At 37.7% G+C, this 18,877-nt stretch overlaps 1 protein-coding gene and 1 long non-coding RNA gene across 2 annotated transcripts in view; both read right to left on the reverse strand.

Annotated features, from left to right (window-relative positions):
* Nucleotides 1–6,725, reverse strand: part of wdr11 (WD repeat domain 11) — a 36,562-nt gene extending 29,837 nt beyond the window's left edge. Inside the window, exons 1-4 of the mRNA XM_037272610.1 lie at nucleotides 6,532–6,725; nucleotides 5,047–5,158; nucleotides 686–839; nucleotides 253–426 (exon numbers count right to left, since the gene is read on the reverse strand). Coding sequence (XP_037128505.1) covers nucleotides 253–426; nucleotides 686–839; nucleotides 5,047–5,158; nucleotides 6,532–6,617 — 526 coding nt within the window. The 5' untranslated portion in view covers nucleotides 6,618–6,725. The remainder of the gene's footprint in view (nucleotides 1–252; nucleotides 427–685; nucleotides 840–5,046; nucleotides 5,159–6,531) is intronic.
* Nucleotides 6,726–7,519: 794 nt separating this feature from the next.
* On the reverse strand, nucleotides 7,520–16,878 carry LOC119135224. Its single transcript, XR_005100512.1, has 3 exons — nucleotides 16,869–16,878; nucleotides 14,881–14,887; nucleotides 7,520–7,653 (listed from the first exon to the last, which is right to left on the reverse strand). It is a non-coding gene; the product is annotated as an uncharacterized LOC119135224 (long non-coding RNA).
* Between the last annotated feature and the right edge of the window lie 1,999 nt (nucleotides 16,879–18,877).

The following is an 18,877-nucleotide window of genomic DNA, read 5'->3' on the forward strand; positions in this document are numbered from 1 at the left end:
TTTCTTTTTAATTTGAATACTTTTATCAACATTTTTGCCTTTTCTTTTATGTTTTACGAACCAAATCACTAACCAAATCATCATTAATTAACATTTGTGCATTTTCTGCAGTCAATTTGAAATAATGTCAGGTTTTTTAATAAAGGGGTTAAAATAAAACATGTTTTGTGTATCCGATTCATTAAATAATCAATAAAATAATCAACATATTACTCGATTACTCAACGAATCGTTCCATTATTGTGTACATACATGCCATGTTGGATGGGTCAAACGGGTCAAAAGAAAACGACAGAATGTTTTCCGCATAGCTTTTCTTCCACAGCTTGGTTCCTGTGTCTCCATTCCATAGAATGATGTAGTTTGGTGGATGCACGGCCAACAAAAGATCACGGGACACATCCTGATTCCACAGCCACTCCAAATCTGAAAGAAAAGTCGAGGAAGCCAGATAAGAACAGACGGGAATGAAGGAGAGGAATGCATAGTGTTGCAGCAGGACATATAGAGTGATGGCAATAGTATTGTAATGAAAACAAATCGCACACAACTTAAGAGTTACTTGACAGAATAGATTGTTTTCTTGGCAGGTCTTGCTTGGGTAATGTCCTGCCCCAGGATAAAGAATCAATTTAGGCTGCTATAAAAAAATGGAGGTGGGGGGGCGATTTCAATGATCTCTTACCCTGAATGGGTTTGGAGTGCTCTTGGATCTCACAATGGGCAGTGCCACTAACAACATCCCACACTATTATCTTTCCAGAGGCATCTCCCGAGGCCAGTCGCAAACAGTAGGGCGAGCTCAAGTTATGGTAGTAATTTTCTCTTGACCACTTTACCTGGAGGAAGAATGAACAAAATGGCATCATTAGTGATAATGTGGTGTAATTACTTCTGAGTCATGCACAACTATTGCGCTTTTGTGGAATATAAATTAAGCAGCAAAATCCACCCATTTGAATCCATCTCAGGGACGACCGTTTCGCTACTTGCTGTCCACTGATAATAACATCTAGTTGCTCAGGGTTCAAATAACAGCTCACTTGTTTTGTGATTTTGGTCATGTGACTTGACGTGTTTGTTCTTCTATTGACTGTAAAGGTACAATACATGCACAGCACGATGTGGGAATGGTTATTAAGAGAATGGAAAAGGTTTAGGTTGCATAAACGTATCGGGGAGAGTTTAAAAAGCTTTAATATTGTGTACTGGACCACAATGCAAACAGGAGATTCATGCGCAACCATGACTCACTTTGGTTTCGCTATGCATGATTCCCCCGGGTTAGTGTAGTGTGGTATTTCTGAAGGTGGGCACGTTGCATTGCTTGGCAAGGACAAACCACTCTTCTAATTGACTTCTAATTGATACATCCATGCCCTCTTTTGGTCAACAAGAAACACCACGTGAAATTTCTATACAATGGTGTTTAAATTTCTCAATAATACATATATCATTTCTCTTTTGCGGATTTTCATTTTTCGCGGGTGGTTCTAGAACGCATCTCCAGCGAAAAACGAGGGATCACTGCACTATGCCGTGTTTAGACAAGTGGGGGTGCAAAGAACATATTGTGAAGACAATTTTTAACTCTACTTCCTCTTGAAAACTAAACTGAACTGACTAAGTAATATACTGCTGCTTCGCTGTCTTGCTCAAGGATACTAAAAAAAAAAAAGTGTTTTGTCATCTCTCGAGCAACCACTTCCCATTTCCAATTATTTTGTCTTCAGTGGGTCTTGAACTTGCAACACTTTTGTGCAATGCTGTTACTGTCGCCCAACTGAATTGTCAAAGATACATTGTAAAGAATTAATCTCAAAGCGCAGGTCATCTTTGAGCTAATGATTTATTAGGAGGGTTTCTCAGTTAAATGTAAGTCTGCGTATGTGACCTTGACCTTTACAATGAAATAAAATGTCAGGATGTTCAAGATTAAATTAATCACTAAAGGTATATTATTGTGCCTCTTCATCTCTCAAGTTGACACACAGACGTTACTGCAGGGACAGTCAATGTTTATCTTATGTATTCAGATAACTGTGAGGCTCCATGCTGATGTTTGTGTTTTTTTTTATATGCTGCTGTGTATTAAACATAAATACAAGCTCATTAGTGGTTGTGCGCATGTAAATACTTTCTTTTCAAATAACGTGGGTTGGACATGAGCAATGGTGTTTGGTCTGTACATTAATTGTGTGACTGCATTTAATACTGCAATGATCAGTAAAGCTGCCAGAAAGCTGTGCAAGTGAAAATAACACGACCGTAAGCAGGTTTTGTCGATGTGCATATGTCCATTTTTGTATGATTTGCATACTGACTGGAAAAGAACATGACAAATTTTAAACAGAAAACTGATATTACAGTATAATTTGAGCAGTGACTATGCAGTGGAACCACACTTACCCACGGGGTCTGCATTTGCGGATTTGCATATTCAAAATTATTTTTTCAATACTTTTTATTATTATTTTTTTGTTTAGTTTTATTCCCCAGCTCCTCTTTTCGTAAGAAACGAATACTGAATGCTTATGAGAATTTTAGGAGGTTAGAAATGAAAGCAAAAAAAAAAAGAGTTCAATGTGCATCTATTATACACAATTTTAATGTTCGCTATTAATGGCCACTCCCTATTCTCCATAAATCGCAGGTGTTCACTGTAGACTGCTTGTCATGTAAATGTGTGGCCAGTGCAAAACAGTACAAACAATATTTAAAAAAAAAAAAAAAATTGCGCAAATCGGCGTATTTAAATAATTTATTACTTGTCTATTTTAATTCCGTCTTTACAGAGTTTTTTTTTTTCCCATTATCCACTATTATCCAGCAAAAATGCCTGTTGTGTGACTGTGTTCTGAGAAATTGCCAACTGCAGCAGCGTATCCATGATTAGGTGCATTTTGGAAAAAAGAATGGAAGCCTCAGGCAGAGCTTGCACTCAGATAATCACTGTTGAATTTACGGCCCTTTATTAGTCTTCAAAACACACGTGCGCACACACACACACACGCTCAGTCATTGGAGAGAGGCATCGTTCCACAGGATCAATAATGTCAGACAGCAACTACTTAGCTCAAGGTCAAACAATACTAACAATAGATAAATGATACTTTTCTTTCAGAAGGTAGCCTGCCAGCAGCTGTGTGTGTATCTTACTTGACAAATATATCGGTACAAAAAAGCAACAATAAACGGAACTATCTAATAAACCCCCTTTACGACGATGTTTTTATATACGCCAGTGCTGGGTGTTATGGGGATAATTTTATACCCTGATATAGGTAACTTCATGTCCTGATAACAATAAATAACCTCATATAATATGTATCTTTAAGATTACATGAAACAAATGCCAATTTTCACAAAAGCTTTGTCCATTTATTTAAATAGAGACGTGACAAGATTTCTCCAACTGACAATGTGTGAAAATGTGATGTTTGGTTGGAATGACTGCAAAGCACCAGGAATTTTAGAAATCGAATGATGGGTTTCAGAGACAATGAGCTTTTTGTATTTGGGGGAAAGATGGCCTTTTCGTGGAATTGTTTTTTGGAAATCTGGCCAAAGGGTACCTTCAAATTTGAGTAAAAAAAAAAGCATCATTTCATTATTTGTCAACATAACTCTACAAAAAAAATCACGTACTTAACCGATTTCTTAAAATTATTACCGTATTTTCCGGACTATAAGGCGCACCGGACTATAAGGCGCACCTTCAATGAATGGCCCATTTTAAAACTTTGTCCTTATATAAGGCGCACCGGACTATAAGGCGCACCATTAATGCAGCATGTTAGATTTTTAATCCAAATCAAATCAGTCGCCATTTTATCTTTTTTATTTCAACTTCAGATGCAACAAATTACTTTATAATCACAAAATAATGATCCAGTCTTTTTGATTCATGATTCATAGTCTTCAGCAGGCCACTTATGATTGATTTCATGACACAATGCTTCGGGCCAGGTTAAATTTAGGAATTTGGTCCATATATAAGGCGCACCGGACTATAAGGCGCACTGTCGGCTTTTGAGAAAATTTGAGGTTTTTAGGTGCGCCTTATAGTCCGGAAAATACGGTATTCTTTTTTTAAATGTATTTGCAAACATATGCTTTTACTTTGCAAAACAAAGATCAACATTTTTACCTGTTTTCTGAACTGTTATAGACCAAGTTCATCTTGTTTTTCCTTTTTAATCACTTCACTGGTTCTGTTATATCAAACAAATTATTTTAGGTGCATTACCTGACATGTTTCGACGGGTTCTTCCGCCTTCATCAGACGCGTCACAACCACATCAGTGACACTCTGATGAAGGCGGAAGAACCCGCCGAAACATGTCAGGTAATGCACCTAAAATAACTTGTTTGATATAAAAGAACCAGTGAAGTGTTATAGACCAATCCAGTAACAGAATCATAATTCATGTTTGGAAAGATTGGAGTGTCACGTTTTCGAGTAAAGGGATAGAAATATAAACTTTTTCAGATTCATTGATAAATCAACAAAATCATCAACAGCTTAATCGATTATCAAAATAATCATTAGTCCCGGCTGTATCATAGAATAAGCCCAAGTCAGTTGTTGATAGCTAATGTCACGGTCTTCCTGTTTAAACCTCAGTTTCATTGGGTTCGTCCATCTCCGTGCAAAATGACCCCATTCTTCAAAAGATTACACAATTACAAGACATAGTGAAAATTTGGCTGAATGACGCGGTTAGTGTTATTCAATTCATCCACATTAACACTTGAGTGCAGAGAGAGAGAGAGAGAGAGAGAGAGAGAGAGATACTTTATTGATCCCAGGGGAAAATTCAGTGTCCAGCAATATCCATACCCAAGAATTCTTATGAGAGTTTATGAAACATTAACCCAAGATCATGTCCATGATTGTCATTGTCTTCAACCATGCATTACATTGATTCAACATTCAGAGTATTTTACAGCTTCCATTAAGTTCATACTAACAATCAAAACCAAAGAAAACTACAAGCATATGTATATGCGTGGTTGTAGCCAAGTAATTACAGAAGAGCTTACCTTGACCACATTAGCTTTGTGTTTTTCCAACACTTGGATTGTCTGTGATGTCTTTGGATCAATAATGAGGATGCTAGAATGACATCCTTGCGCAATCAGCCCCTGCCAGCCCCTATGAAACCGAAAAAGAAGGATGGAGAAGACGGTTGTAGGAACATGCTGTGGAACATTATTTGCTGGTCTACGTCCAGTCATATAAAAGCATTTTATGGCTGATGCGACTTGTACTCCGGAGCGACTTATAGTCCGAAAATTACGGTAGTAAATACTTTGATTTGCAGAATTTTATGCAGCTATGACGAACTGCCCGTAATAAAGGAGTTGTTTTTTGCTTTGAATAAATCAAGCTTTTGCCGTTTGAAAACTGTATTCTACTACTAGTTGTACTAAGTTCATTTTGTTTTTACTTGTTAATCACTTCACTGGTTCACTCTGATGAAGGCGGAAGTACAAGCCGAAACATGTCAGGTAATGCAACCTAAAATATTTTGTTTGAGATAAAAGAACCAGTGAAGTGTATTCTACTACATTCCAATGACAATTTGAAAACTGTTCAGCCATAGCTGCAAACACTGAAAATGAAGTGAATCAGATTTGAGCGCAGAAAATGTGATTGGGAAATCCCTAACTTTTATCAAGAAATGGCAATTTTGCTACTTACGTACATATTTACATAGTTAGTCCATACAGCATTTTTTTTTTTACAATTTAGTGACCAATAATAAAAGGGAGTGATGCCACGTGATTCATTGTGACGTAATGCATGTAAGAAAATCCATAAATGCGTAAGAAGTGCATATGGTCGCCGATTTTTGTACATTCAAAATGAAGTTGAGCAGCAAATTTGTTTAGCTTACTTTTTCAAGCAATATTGTAATAATGCTGAAAACCATGATCATCATGAAAACCCATTATAGCAATAGGAAATGTTCATAGTTTTATTCCTTTGGCCACTGATTACAGTACTATTTATCACAGCCTCATTTATGGGAGTGTGTACTGAAAAAAAAGTTAAATAGCCGATGTATTTGTTTAAAATTGAATTGTAAATTTATATTTCTCACATTTCCTTCCTTTACCAAAAAAAAAAAAAAGGGCGCTGATAGTAATAGTATTGGTGCAGCATTTGCATTTAGACCAGCACAATGAATGACATATTTTATGATCAGAATAAAAACGTTTTGTTTGCTACACACACGTCTCTTGTTACATTTCCAAACAAGGACAAGGATTCACAAATCCAGCAGGCCCAGTAAAATGCCCATCACATGACACGAGATGTCTTCGTTACGTGCATTTTTTCAACATCTTGTCAAATACAAAAAGGTCAACAGCTAATATTGCGTGCATTTTACTACACTAAGGGAACCGATTAAGAAAAAAAAGTACCAATTCCCGAGACCAACGCGATTTGCAAAAAAAAAAAATGTAAACACACTGTCATTTCTGATCAATGCATGCTAAGAGAACAGCAGCAGTACTCACCAATCAACAGCAGTTTTATTCTGCAAATTTAGAGTGCCAGTTAACGTCCGAGCCGCGAGTTTGATGTTGACAGTGTACGGAATCATAATTATCGATCACTGCGTGCACGTCATTCAAGTTGGCTGGGCGAAAGCTGTGACTGTTGACGAGCTTCCTGGCTCGGATATGTTTTGGACGATGGCAGGAAGTAGACGTGTGTTATTGAAAACGGAGTCGTGCGGGAGCAAAAGCCACCTTCGCCAACGTTCCTCACGTGGACTTGAAACTGAATTGGGTTTCTGGAGCTGAAAAATCTCATAGCAAGGCAAGATGAAAAGAAAGGAATTAGTGAGGACTATCCAGGGTAATGCATCACTGCATGACATACCAAGGATACGTTGCAAATGGGGAAGTGCGCCCTACAATTATTATTATTATTATTATTATTATTAGTATTAGTATTAAATATTTTCATTAATTCATTCATTAATTAATTTATTCCACAAATGTATTTCTATTTGTGGTATATAATCTTTCAGTAAAGGATGTGAGGATGTTGATGAAAAAAATGTCTAAAGCATACCTCTTTTGTTTTTACTTATTTGTTGGAGGGAACATCATACCCCTGCATATGTGATGTCATCACAACTGTTGCCATACACATTTGTATGATAAACAAGTTAAGCGATCATGTGTTTGATGTTGCTCTAAAAAGAGATATAATGACAAATGCTGAACGACTCCCACTATGTCTCTATGCTCTCATCTCTGCCATTGCTGCCTGCTATCATCTTGATCTTTATGTGAGATGAATTCCCCCAGCAAACACACAGCAGGAAGAATAAACTAGGCAGAGGCAGTGAGGCCGGAGGATTCGAACAGATTGCTAGAAAAGCACAGCAAATTCAGGCTGCATGATACTGGAAAAACATACAATATGCGATATGGGTATTGAAATTACATTTTTATTTTCTAATGAAATACTTAATTTTTTCAGAAGGCAAAATGATTAAGCTCAATGTCTAAATCAGTGGTTCTTAACCTGGGTTCGATCGAACCCTAGGGATTCGGTGAGTTGGTCTCAGGGGTTCTACAAAGCCTCCACTGAGGAGGTCCAAACAAACCTGATTTATTGTGTAAATTCTGATTTGCCAGTATGTAATTTGTTGTGAGTTCATGCATTGTGTTGGTTTTGTTCTTTAAACAAGGCTATGTTCATGCACGGCTCATTTTGTGCACCAGTAAAAAACATCGATGTCTTCAATTAAAAAAATAAAAAATGTCACTAACGAGGTGTTCGGCGAGTGCGCATATGAAACTGGTGGGGTTTGGTACTTCCATCAAGGTTAAGAACCACTGGTCTAAATAATTGTAATCACCCCAAATAATGTTCTATTATTATCTACTATTGAAGGCTGTCAAACTCATTTTTTTCATGGGCCGCATTGTAGTCATAGCTTCTTTCGGAGGGCCATTATGACTGTCAACCCAAATAAATGTACGAGCACCTCATATTATATACAGTAAAAGCTACAAAACAAACTGACAAATAACTCATTTTCAAATCAGACGAGTAAAAACTGGTCAAATATTAAAAAAAAAATGATATTAAAAGTGAAGACAATTTGCAATTCTAGTAATGACACATGAATTTGATGCACAATTTGTCTTTGCGGTCCACATAAAATGATGTGGCGGGTCGTATCTGGCCCCCGGGCCTTGAGTTTGACACCTGTGTTAGATGACAATGTACATTTAAGTTTGCGTCTGACCGCTCAAATTCAGATAACGTTATGGCATTTCTTTGCGATACGCATGCCGACTTGCATGGGACAAATTGCGACACTGACATTTTTCAATTTTTTGTGCAGCCCTAAGGCAAGTTCCGGCTACCTCAGTTTTTGCGCAGAAAATGGTTTTGCATATCCACATGGATCGTCACATTTGGAAAATTTTAGCAGCTCTATTCAACATTTCAAACAATCTAATGTTATGTTACTGGGGTGGATGTCAGGATGAATCATGGTAAGCTTGGGTTGCTTTTATCACCAAGGCAATTATTGAGCATCTGCCACATCAAAGTCATTATTAAAGCAGCCTATGAGTTGTGAAGTAAAGGAATTGTCTTCTTTGTAGTCGACACCATTGGTCCCATTCCATCTGTGTGACTATGAAAGTAAATCTAAATTGCTAGTTTGTAACAGTAAAATGACTCATTAAGTGCCCACACTGACTAATAACGTCATGGTGGGGAAGTGATGCATGATGGGAAAATCTTATTTAGCATAGATGTGTTAGAATTAATAATGAGATTGCGAACGTATGCCGTTTTAAATTAGTAAGGAAGCCCTAAATAGTGCTCTTATACAAACAAGAATGATAATTGCTGCGTCCATGCATAATTTATTACACGTTCCAAGAAACATTGATCTGAAATGACCCATCCACTAAAATCAACTTACACCAATAGAGCGTAAATGAAGCCCGAGCATTTGTATAATATGTCAAGAAAGGCATAAAAGAATCCAAAAGACATCCACTCTTTAAAAGAGAGATCAAATTGTAACAATGACTATTGCCTTCTAAAGCTGTGGAATTCTTTTGAGGTGCTTTCTTTTTATCACCACAATAAAAACAAATTGTGGTGTAATTGCATGTTTTTCAAGCTCAAGAAAAGACTGGCAATTAGTGTCATCGAAAATAGTCATTATTTTTGTCTCAAACACTGAAGTAGTTTTAGAATCATTAATACAACAAGCATTTGGGAGTAAACAAGATAAAGGTGAGTAAGGAAACTGCCTCATAATTTGAACACTGCAGTGCCACCTCTTTTGGTAATTGCAGCCATATCTCTTAAATTTTCTTTTCGTGACACTAACACTGGTTTATCTCATCCAATTCCATCACATCTCATATAATTAACGTGCAAAACAGAGCTTCTCAAGCATTATTAATATTGTCGATTGATCTTTGACTCGCATGACTTCATATCAACTCATTTTCACTTAAATGCACAGTAAAGCAAAAGTTAATCCATTAAGTCCAGAAGCATTATTTCCAAGCCAAATAGACATTATGATGGTAGGGAGTGAAGTCCTCAAGATGCAGAAAAAGTTCAATTTTTGACAGCTGCATTGCAGGAAGAAAGAAGCCACAGAAAGCTGAGAGGCTCATTATCACGACTTCCCAACGACACAGGCAGAAACTGCCTTGACCCCATTCCACATGTCTTCCAATAAAACTATTCTATAGCTCAGTCTGTGCTTATGACATTTTTAGTTTCATTGATCCGGATATTGCGAAACAGTGACACATCATGGCAAGCCATACACCACAGGTGTCAAACTCAAGGCCCGGGGGCCAGATACGGCCCGCCACATCATTTTATGTGGCCCGCGAAGACAAATTGTGCATCAAATTCGTGTGTCATTACTAGAATTGCAAATTGTCTTCACTTTTAAGAATATCTTTTTTTTTTAATATTTGACCAGTTTTTACTCGTCTGATTTGAAAACGAGTTATTTGTTTTGTAGCTTTTACTGTATATAATATGAGGTGCTCATACATTTATTTGGGTTGACAGTCATAATGGCCCTCCGAGAGAAGCTATGACTACAATGTAGCCCGTCAAAGAAATGAGTTTGACACCCCTGCCGTACACTATTTGTCTATTAAACACATTACAGTTTCAATTAAATGACTGCCTTACCCTGCAAAATACGACAAATTAACTGATGGCTGTCTGAGTGAACTTCTTTTGAAATGTACGATTCTTTCTGAAGTTCTCTTGTGCCAGTCAAGCAGTACATACCCTCTTAATTATAAATTGAGAGTGTCAATGGTAATTATCCCTACAAAGTCCACAACTGTAGCAGATTCGATGTACTACATTAAGCGGTACAATTGTAACTAATGAAGGGCAATATTAAACACGACAAAGTCGTTTCACAGTGACACTCATCAAGTGATCACATATCATGACTTGATACACTGAAGGTCATGTGTCCTACAGGCATAGAAAACATCTACTGTGCTTTTCTAACAATAAAGTAGCACTAACAGAACACAAGCATGTGATATTGACATGAAGAATGATTGGCTTCAAAACCCATCACTGACAGGGAGGTCATCTGGCACATGGGAAGAAGGATTATATCATTTGTTGTGACTATAGTTAGATGGTTTACATGCTGGGATTTCATCCATGTCTAACTATCACAGGTATATCCGTATTTTCGTTCCTGGCAAATAGGGATCAATGCTTACGCTGAAATGAGGACAACAGAAGACGTCTGAGTGTTTGTGTTGATGGGTAATCAATTATCCAGCTTGTTTGGCCAAAAGGGGTGGATTGGGATGTCAAATGAAGAGATTTGAGAATGACAGGAAATATTTACAACACAGTGGATATAAAGACAAAATAAGATAATGTTCCATGAATCCCAGCATGCTCTTCTCTCTGAAAATTGAAAAGCACACTACAGGTGATGACAACATGATTAAACTATCCACCCTAATGATTTTATTTCCAATTTAGACCTCCCAATGAGTTTTCTAAATGCACTGGGAATTTTGAACAATCGAGCATAGCCTTCTATTCTTTGTTTCCCGTCATCCTGAAGATGTGTAGTCAAAAATGTATGTATGGATGGATAGATGGGTGGATAGATGGATGGATGGATGGATAGATGGACGGATGGATCATTTTAAAAGGCTTTCCGTATTTTCCGCACTATAAGGCGCACCTAAAAACCTCCAATTTTCTCAAAAGCCGACAGTGCGCCTTACAATCAGGTGCGCCTTATATATGGACCAATATTGAGCCACTACAGTAGAAGTGTCCAAAGTCCGGCCCGCGGGTTAAATGTATATATCTTATATATGGACAAAGTTTTAAAATGGGCCATTCATTGAAGGTGCGCCTTATAATCCGGTGCGCCTTATCGTGCGGAAAATACGGTAATTCAAAATGGATGTAATGGAGTGACCTGTCAGGGCATCATTCCAATTCTTGGAGTATTTGGATGAAAATCTCTCACAAACATTATAAACACTTGGGAAATGTCCCTGTATGCGGTTCAATACTTAAAAAACCCACAGCAACAAAATAGTAAGCCCTACACAGTGGAAATTGCAGTTTTGCACTCAAATTGCAGGACACACACATCTGCCAGCAAACATTCCATCAACATGATTGGAATATGGGTTTTTGCCCTCTATGGTGAGTAGTTAATTACCTCTTACCTTTTAAAAACATCTCAGATGGGATTTAGAAGAGCAATGTTGTGGGATGTAGAGCCTTGATGTAAAACCCCATAATGAGGGCAGCTAGTTCATACCATCTACTTCAATTACTTCCCATATGACAAGGTAGTAAATAGGTGTTGACAGAATTAAGGCACCAATTTTTGTTTGTCATGACAACATGATGGGTGTTATTAGAATTAAGTAGTAGTTGTGCAAAATAGGCTGTTTCAGAACACAAAACATTTCTTTCTCTTTTTAGAACTCTAAATGTTTACTCCAAGGTCTTTCTTTCGATTTGTTCGATAAATTTCATGGTACAAAAGTAGACAATAGTTAAAAGAAATTATGGATGCTTGGATTTGCAAAAAAAAGGTGATTGTGTGAGAGCAGATTTGAATCTAGAGCGGGCAAAGATTGTCAGAAGAAATTAACACAAGCATATTGCATTATTCTTCCACTGAAGGGATGCTGCAGGTAGAAGCCATTATGTTGCCCTAAATGATGTTAAAAGGGCCTTTTTGTGTGAATAATTCATTATAAACCACTGCCATTCAAAAAACTTTGCACATTTAAATACCTCAAATGAATAATTGCGATGCTAAGGCACATGATTTTCAGATGGCTGCTGTTTAAATATGCATGATGGGTGATAAAGAGAATAAAGCATTGATAAAGGCAATTTCCTTTTTGCATGCAAACTAGTGCATGCCCGTTAATGTTTGGAAATATAATTTATAGAAAACAACACTTTGCGGCAGATGTAGTGGAACAACTTGTGGAGTAGGTAGCCACAGTCCTCAAGAGGTACTTCAAACAAAAGAAGCAATCATGCGTAAAATATGAAATCTCATTTTGATGGACTGCAATCTGTAATTATGCAAATAAACCTGTGTATTACCGTAATTTTCGGACTATAAGTCGCACCGGAGTATAAGTCGCACCAGCCATAAAATGCCCAAAAAAGTGAAAAAAATCATATATATGTATATAAGTCGCTCCTGAGTATAAGTCGCCCCCCCACCCAAACTATGAAAAAAACCGCGACTTATAGTCCGAAAATTACGGTAAATGATTTGTTTATTCTACCCATAAAAACATGCAAAAAGTAACTCATAATTTAAGAGGGTGATGATCTTACATCCATCCATCCTTAATTTACTGACTAATCTATTGCATTATATTATACTTAGTGGTGTAGTTTATGTATTTTGTTCAAAAAAGGAATTAAACCGAGTGTGATGATGATTTACCCGGACGCTAAGCAGAATAATGCGGTGTTAAAAATCGCTGTCACGGTGCACAACAATGTGCTCTGCGGTTTTGCTTTTTATGTGTCTCCATGGTACATCCAGTAATGGCAACTCTTAATGCGCTGGCTTAATAGTGGTGCTGTTTTCCCATACATAGAGGAGCAAGATGGACCAAAACCTGTAATGAGCAGCAATTCCGCCACTGCACCAAGTCAAGCACAACAAACGAAATTAGCCAACACATATTGCATTTTAGAGGGCGCTGGAAAAAAAGAAGCAGTTTGTGCGTAGATGCAGTCACTTCTCCCTGTAGAGGACATTCAGCCTTAAAATGAAAAAAAGAACAACACAAGAATGCTGCCAGAGGCAAAGCTAAGGACAGTTTTAATTTGGCTTTGTCAAGATTACATTAGATAACAAATTATGATTCCTCTACACCTTTAGTTAAAAAACTATAGGCCACAATTATATCTTTAGGGGTGCTTGTCTCTTGGATGTTGCGCTTAATGGCAGTGCTTTTGTAACCTTGATTGCCACTTAATGATGTGGTAATCTTAGCAATTGGAAGGGAGGTGGCTACTCACTAGCACGATTGAGGATAGCGGACCGACCGGCGTTATTACCGTAAATTTCGGACTATAAGCCGCTACATTTTCTCAAATTTTGAACCTTGCGGCTTATAGTCCGGTGCGGCTTATATAGGTTTTTTCCCCGTGATTTTTCTCATGACTAATACACTTATACACTCATAAAAAGGGTGTGGACCGCTGTTGTGCTGTTATGTTAATAAAAGTTATGCACCCCTAAATAATTATCTCTTTCCTGACAATCAGCTTTGTGTATATTCTCTTACAAATGGGAATTAAACATTAAAAACCTTACGCGATCATGCGGCGACTTTACATGCATATTCCAATCGGACACTGAGGAGGAAGATTGTGCTGGTTTCAGTGGACAGGAGGAAGACAAAGATGGCTCTCAGTGACTTTGTTAACTGGTATGTTTTTTTTTTCCCCCCGCCTAGTTAGTGCTGTTACGTCCGTGTTTACAACAAAATGTTAATGTTATTAAAACTTTAGCCCAGCTAGTGCTGTTACTTCCGTGTTTACAACGAAAAGTTAATGCTATTAAAACTTTAGCCCAGCTAGTGCTGTTACTTCCGTGTTTACAACAAAATGTTAATGTGATTAAAACTTTAAAAAGGCTTTCTGTGTACTGTCTTTGTAAATAACTCGTGCGCACGTGCGGCTTATAGTCCGGTGCGGCTTATATAAGTATGAAACTAAAAAAAATTAAAAATTTTAGCTGGTGCGGCTTATAGTCCGGTGCGGCTTATAGCCCGAAATTTACGGTATGTATGTGTGAAGGTGTTGTACATATTATATCTCCATCGACGCACGCCTGTTGCATTTAATTGTTTATTGTGGGGCCACACTCTCATGGCTATTCAAAGCCCTTATAATTGTTTGAACTTCTTAGAAGACGTTTCAGACAGGCTGACGGTCGCAGTCCGAGCCCTGTTGCATAAAGCCTGACGATTTCAAGCATGCACAAATAATAGGCGAAACGTCTCCTCAGAATAAGCAGAACAGTTTTGTTGCTATCGAGTGAATGACAACAGAATGAAATGACCTGGGTGAAGGAGAGTACCCTGACATTTTTTTTTTTTTATATAATTCATCTGTATTTTTCCCACATGACAACAACAATTCGTGCCTAGATGCGCTCACAAGAAGATGGAGCTTGAGGGAAACTGCAGAGAGGTTCATTCAACATATCAGCAGTCAGGTAATCCATTTTGTACTGGAAAGAAAAGATTAGGAATCCACACCGACAGGTATGAAAAAGTGTTAGCGCTTGCGCCAGGCTCGACTGTGAACCTGGACCAGACTTGCCCCAACATCCCGATCGGGGAATTAATACTTCATGATGGCAAGGTTCCTGCAGAAGGACACAAAGTTTATTCACTCCCAAACTCTGTTCTTTGACCTTGACAAGTTTAAAGATGACCTATGACTTTATGTCTGAAATATGGTGGCACAAAAAGGTCAATTCTGAGTGAGCTATTAAGATACTACTATTTTTAAAATAACTATAACATCGACTCAGTGGTAGTGGCTGCTAATTTGTGCGACATGCAGATGTGTATTTAATTTCAGATATGAGCTAAAAAAAATACACAATTAGGCCTGCAATAATATAACAATGCTAATAATTTGGTTGATGATTCAACAAGGAAGAATATTTTGCTGCTACTTATTAAAAAGCAACAGCAGAGAATTGCATCAGTTGCCAGATTACATCATATTTATTTTTATTGATTGCGAATAATGAAGTTCCCGAAGCAACAAAAACAAAACAGCTCTGCTTTGCGTTTGCTGTTGAACAATTCCAGGTGACCAACAAAAGTTTTTATTGCAAAGCCTTGCAAACTAATATTTGGAATGCAAGTCCGAGTGAAATAGAATAGACAAACAAAACTATCTCTATTTTTGGCAGAAGTGGTTCCTTTCCACTCCTTACTAAAATCCCCAATGCACTTTCAGAATCAGAATCAGAATCATCTTAACAAACTACTCATTATAAGAAATGGAGTGGAGCAGGCAGATGGCATTCATCCACAGCAAAGTTTGATTTTTACGCTAAAGTAACTTGCTTAAAGGTTAAGCACAAAGGAAATGGTCTTTGTGCAATAAATGCTTCAGCAATACAACAGTAAATGTGAAGCTGATAGAATACAACTGTTTCATTAGTGCCGCTAACTAAACAAGCTTATTCAGTATGTAAATAATCAACAGCAATGCCGAATTGAAACTTGGAAATATTGGGACTGAATATTTAGAAGTTTGAAGTCGGGCAATGGAGCATTTTAAAACCGCATATGAGCCAAGAATTTCCTTTCAATTTGTGGAATTGGCTTGTTAAAAGGTTCGTATGACCCACTGCATAAAAGATTAAAATAACCTTGGGGATTATAATTATAATTAATTCCCTGAAAATAGTCAAGTAAACTGAAGCGTCCCGTGTCATTTAAACACCCGTGTCATTTAAACATTAAACGTCAGCAAATGGAAGCCCTGGCAAAAATTCCCCAGACTCAAAGGATCTTCATTCAGTTGTTTTAATTTGTAGGGCAAAAGAAAAAAAAATGATTACAGACACGACACAAAACTAAACTATTTAAAATGTTAACTATTAGCCTTTAAAAAACTCTAAAAGCAATCAAGAAAAAAAATGTCCTTGCCAGTCAGAACATACAGTTTTTGACCAAGCACAGGGATCAGAAAAAATATGGAATCACTCAATTGTGAAGGAAAATTCTGGAATCACCCTGTAAATTCCCATTCCCAAAAGATGAGCTGTTTTTGTTAGTCTCCACAGTTAAACAGGTAGAACCACACCTTGAAGAGCTGCTGCAAAAATATGAATCATGGTTCCAACACAAGATGCCAATTGAAACAAAAGGGGATGGTTCAGATTCAGCTGTGTCCACAATTAAGATCAAATACTAACAACACAAGGAGGTTGTTAAAGGCAAGTAAGAAAAGGGATAGACTTAAAGGCAAGGTGGTGATAACGGAACCTTTGTTTTGTTTCGTTCCATTGAGATTTATGAAGACGACTGCGTGAGTGATATGGGGATCTTTATCACTTTCTCTCTGCCCCTGTGATGGACTGGCATCCAGTCCAGGGTGTTGTCTGACTTTTGCCACAAGTCATCCCGGAAGGGTACAGCTCCACAATACCCTGAACAGGACAAGCACTAAAGTAAATGGATGGATGCAGAAATGTTGTTAAAGGGGAAGTAACCTAGGCATTTTACCTATGTTGAGTATTATACTTTTATAGATCATGCTCAACATGCATGTCTACTACCGTATTTTCCGCACTATAAGGCGCACCGGATTATAAGGCGCACCTTCAATGAATGGCCCATTTTAAAACTCTGTTCATATATAAGGCGCACCGGATTATAAGGCGCATAGAATAAATAACTCAACGGTGCTCAAACGTTAATTCAATCACAATATAGTAACACTCGAAATAGTGAAAACAATAACAATATTTCAATAACTCAACGTTGCTCAAACGTTAATATCACACAACACACAAAATAAACACGCAAAGCTTACTTTAATAAGTTAGTCCTCATCCACGAATCCATATTGGTCCATAAATAAGGCGCACCGGATTATAAGGCGCGCTGTCGGCTTTTGAGAAAATTGGACGTTTTTAGGTGCGACTTATAGTGCGGAAAATATGGTATATAAAAATCAAATTGATGAGATTTTTTGAATTCTTTGAGAGCACAGATCAATTGCATGACAGGTCTCAAAAGCTTAAGGACAGAAGTATCGTAAAGGGCCTGTGTGGTGGGAGATGCAATGTGATCTAGGCCATGCAGTGATTGATGTTCAGGGTTGATGGGTATTGGCATTGGTGCTCGGCTCGACCCAAGAGAGCCCAAGCAGAGAACAGGGCCACAGCTGGCCTGAATAAAATTTGCAGTCTAGAGTGATAGAAACCTGGCTCCAAGGCTCGAGTAGTAATATTTTTTTTTATTTAGGGTTTAGGGCACAGGTATGTATGACCTGAGCTTTTCCACTCAGGTTTCAAGGGTAATTGTACCCACAAGTATACGATGATCCAGGAATGTCAGCTATCAGTGTAAAGCAGATGTCACATTCTACTGGGAGGCATATCAAAAGGCCAAGTATTCCCATTTCCATGCTGAAGTAGGTTTATGATTGTGTTGTATTTGCAGTGTTGATTGAATTTATTTAGCCACATCCATGTTGGTCAAATCAGCATCACGTTGTTCCAGAGTGCTTGGTTATCATGAAATATACATTATGTCACTTCAGGCTTTGACTCCACTCAATTATTCTCATTTTGTGCACGGTCTCTATGGTGCAATACGGCTCTGTATGGGCATGAAAAGCATTCAGCGCAAGCATCATCACTCATAGGATTGGGGAGCTTGTAGAGGTGAGATAACCTCCTCACCTCCCTCTGCAAACCTTTCCATGAAACTGCACATTGAGACCAAATTAGCTTTTTACTATTCATAGTCAAAATCATTTTTACACTCTTCATGGACTTTAAGGCACCAATAAGAATCATGGCCATAAATGGTGTGATTATCACTGCATTCTAAAGATCCACTCATGTGTGTTAGTGGCATCATAACATTTTATCTGCTTAGACTCAAGTCCTGACTACACACAAATGTGTAGATGAACGGATTTGGACACAAGAGCATTACTCCCATAAGAAGTGAAAATGCAAGGAGGTAGGTATCACTCTGTCAATCTTCTGGGAGAAGATTTTAGAGAGTAGGTTTGTGGTCATTTCTTTATTGGTCATCCAGAACACTAGTGAGATGTCTTTATTGTTGGATCTGAGACTTGCATTCAAGGGAGGGAGGTAGAGCCTCTCTCGCAGCATGAAGAGATAAAAAATAAAATGAAAAATAAAAACCATTCCACTGTGATCGTGAGTTGCAGGTTACTTTCACAATTTCATTGTTTTTCTTTGTATTTCAACACAACTATTATTCACTTGTTTGGTTTTGTACTGTAGTTGTTACTTGATGATAGATTGGCTGAGGGAAGCTGCGTTCAAGGACACCTTGTGAAATAAATGTGAATGGGTTGTTCATTTCTTGTATGAGAAAATAGTACAGTCAACCCTCATCCATAATGCTAAGTGAAATCCAGGAAAACAAACGAGTTGTTCCAATAAAGTTGAAAGCATGGCAAATACTCAAAATTTCAATCTCCTCTTTAATCAAATAAGCAAGGAATATGAAAAAAAAAGTATAACTTAGACCATCTAGCATCAAAACATTCTCTAATGTGGGCATATCC

This window comes from Syngnathus acus, chromosome 15, assembly GCF_901709675.1.
Source record: "Syngnathus acus chromosome 15, fSynAcu1.2, whole genome shotgun sequence".
In the NCBI taxonomy this organism is placed as follows: Eukaryota; Metazoa; Chordata; class Actinopteri; order Syngnathiformes; family Syngnathidae; genus Syngnathus; species Syngnathus acus.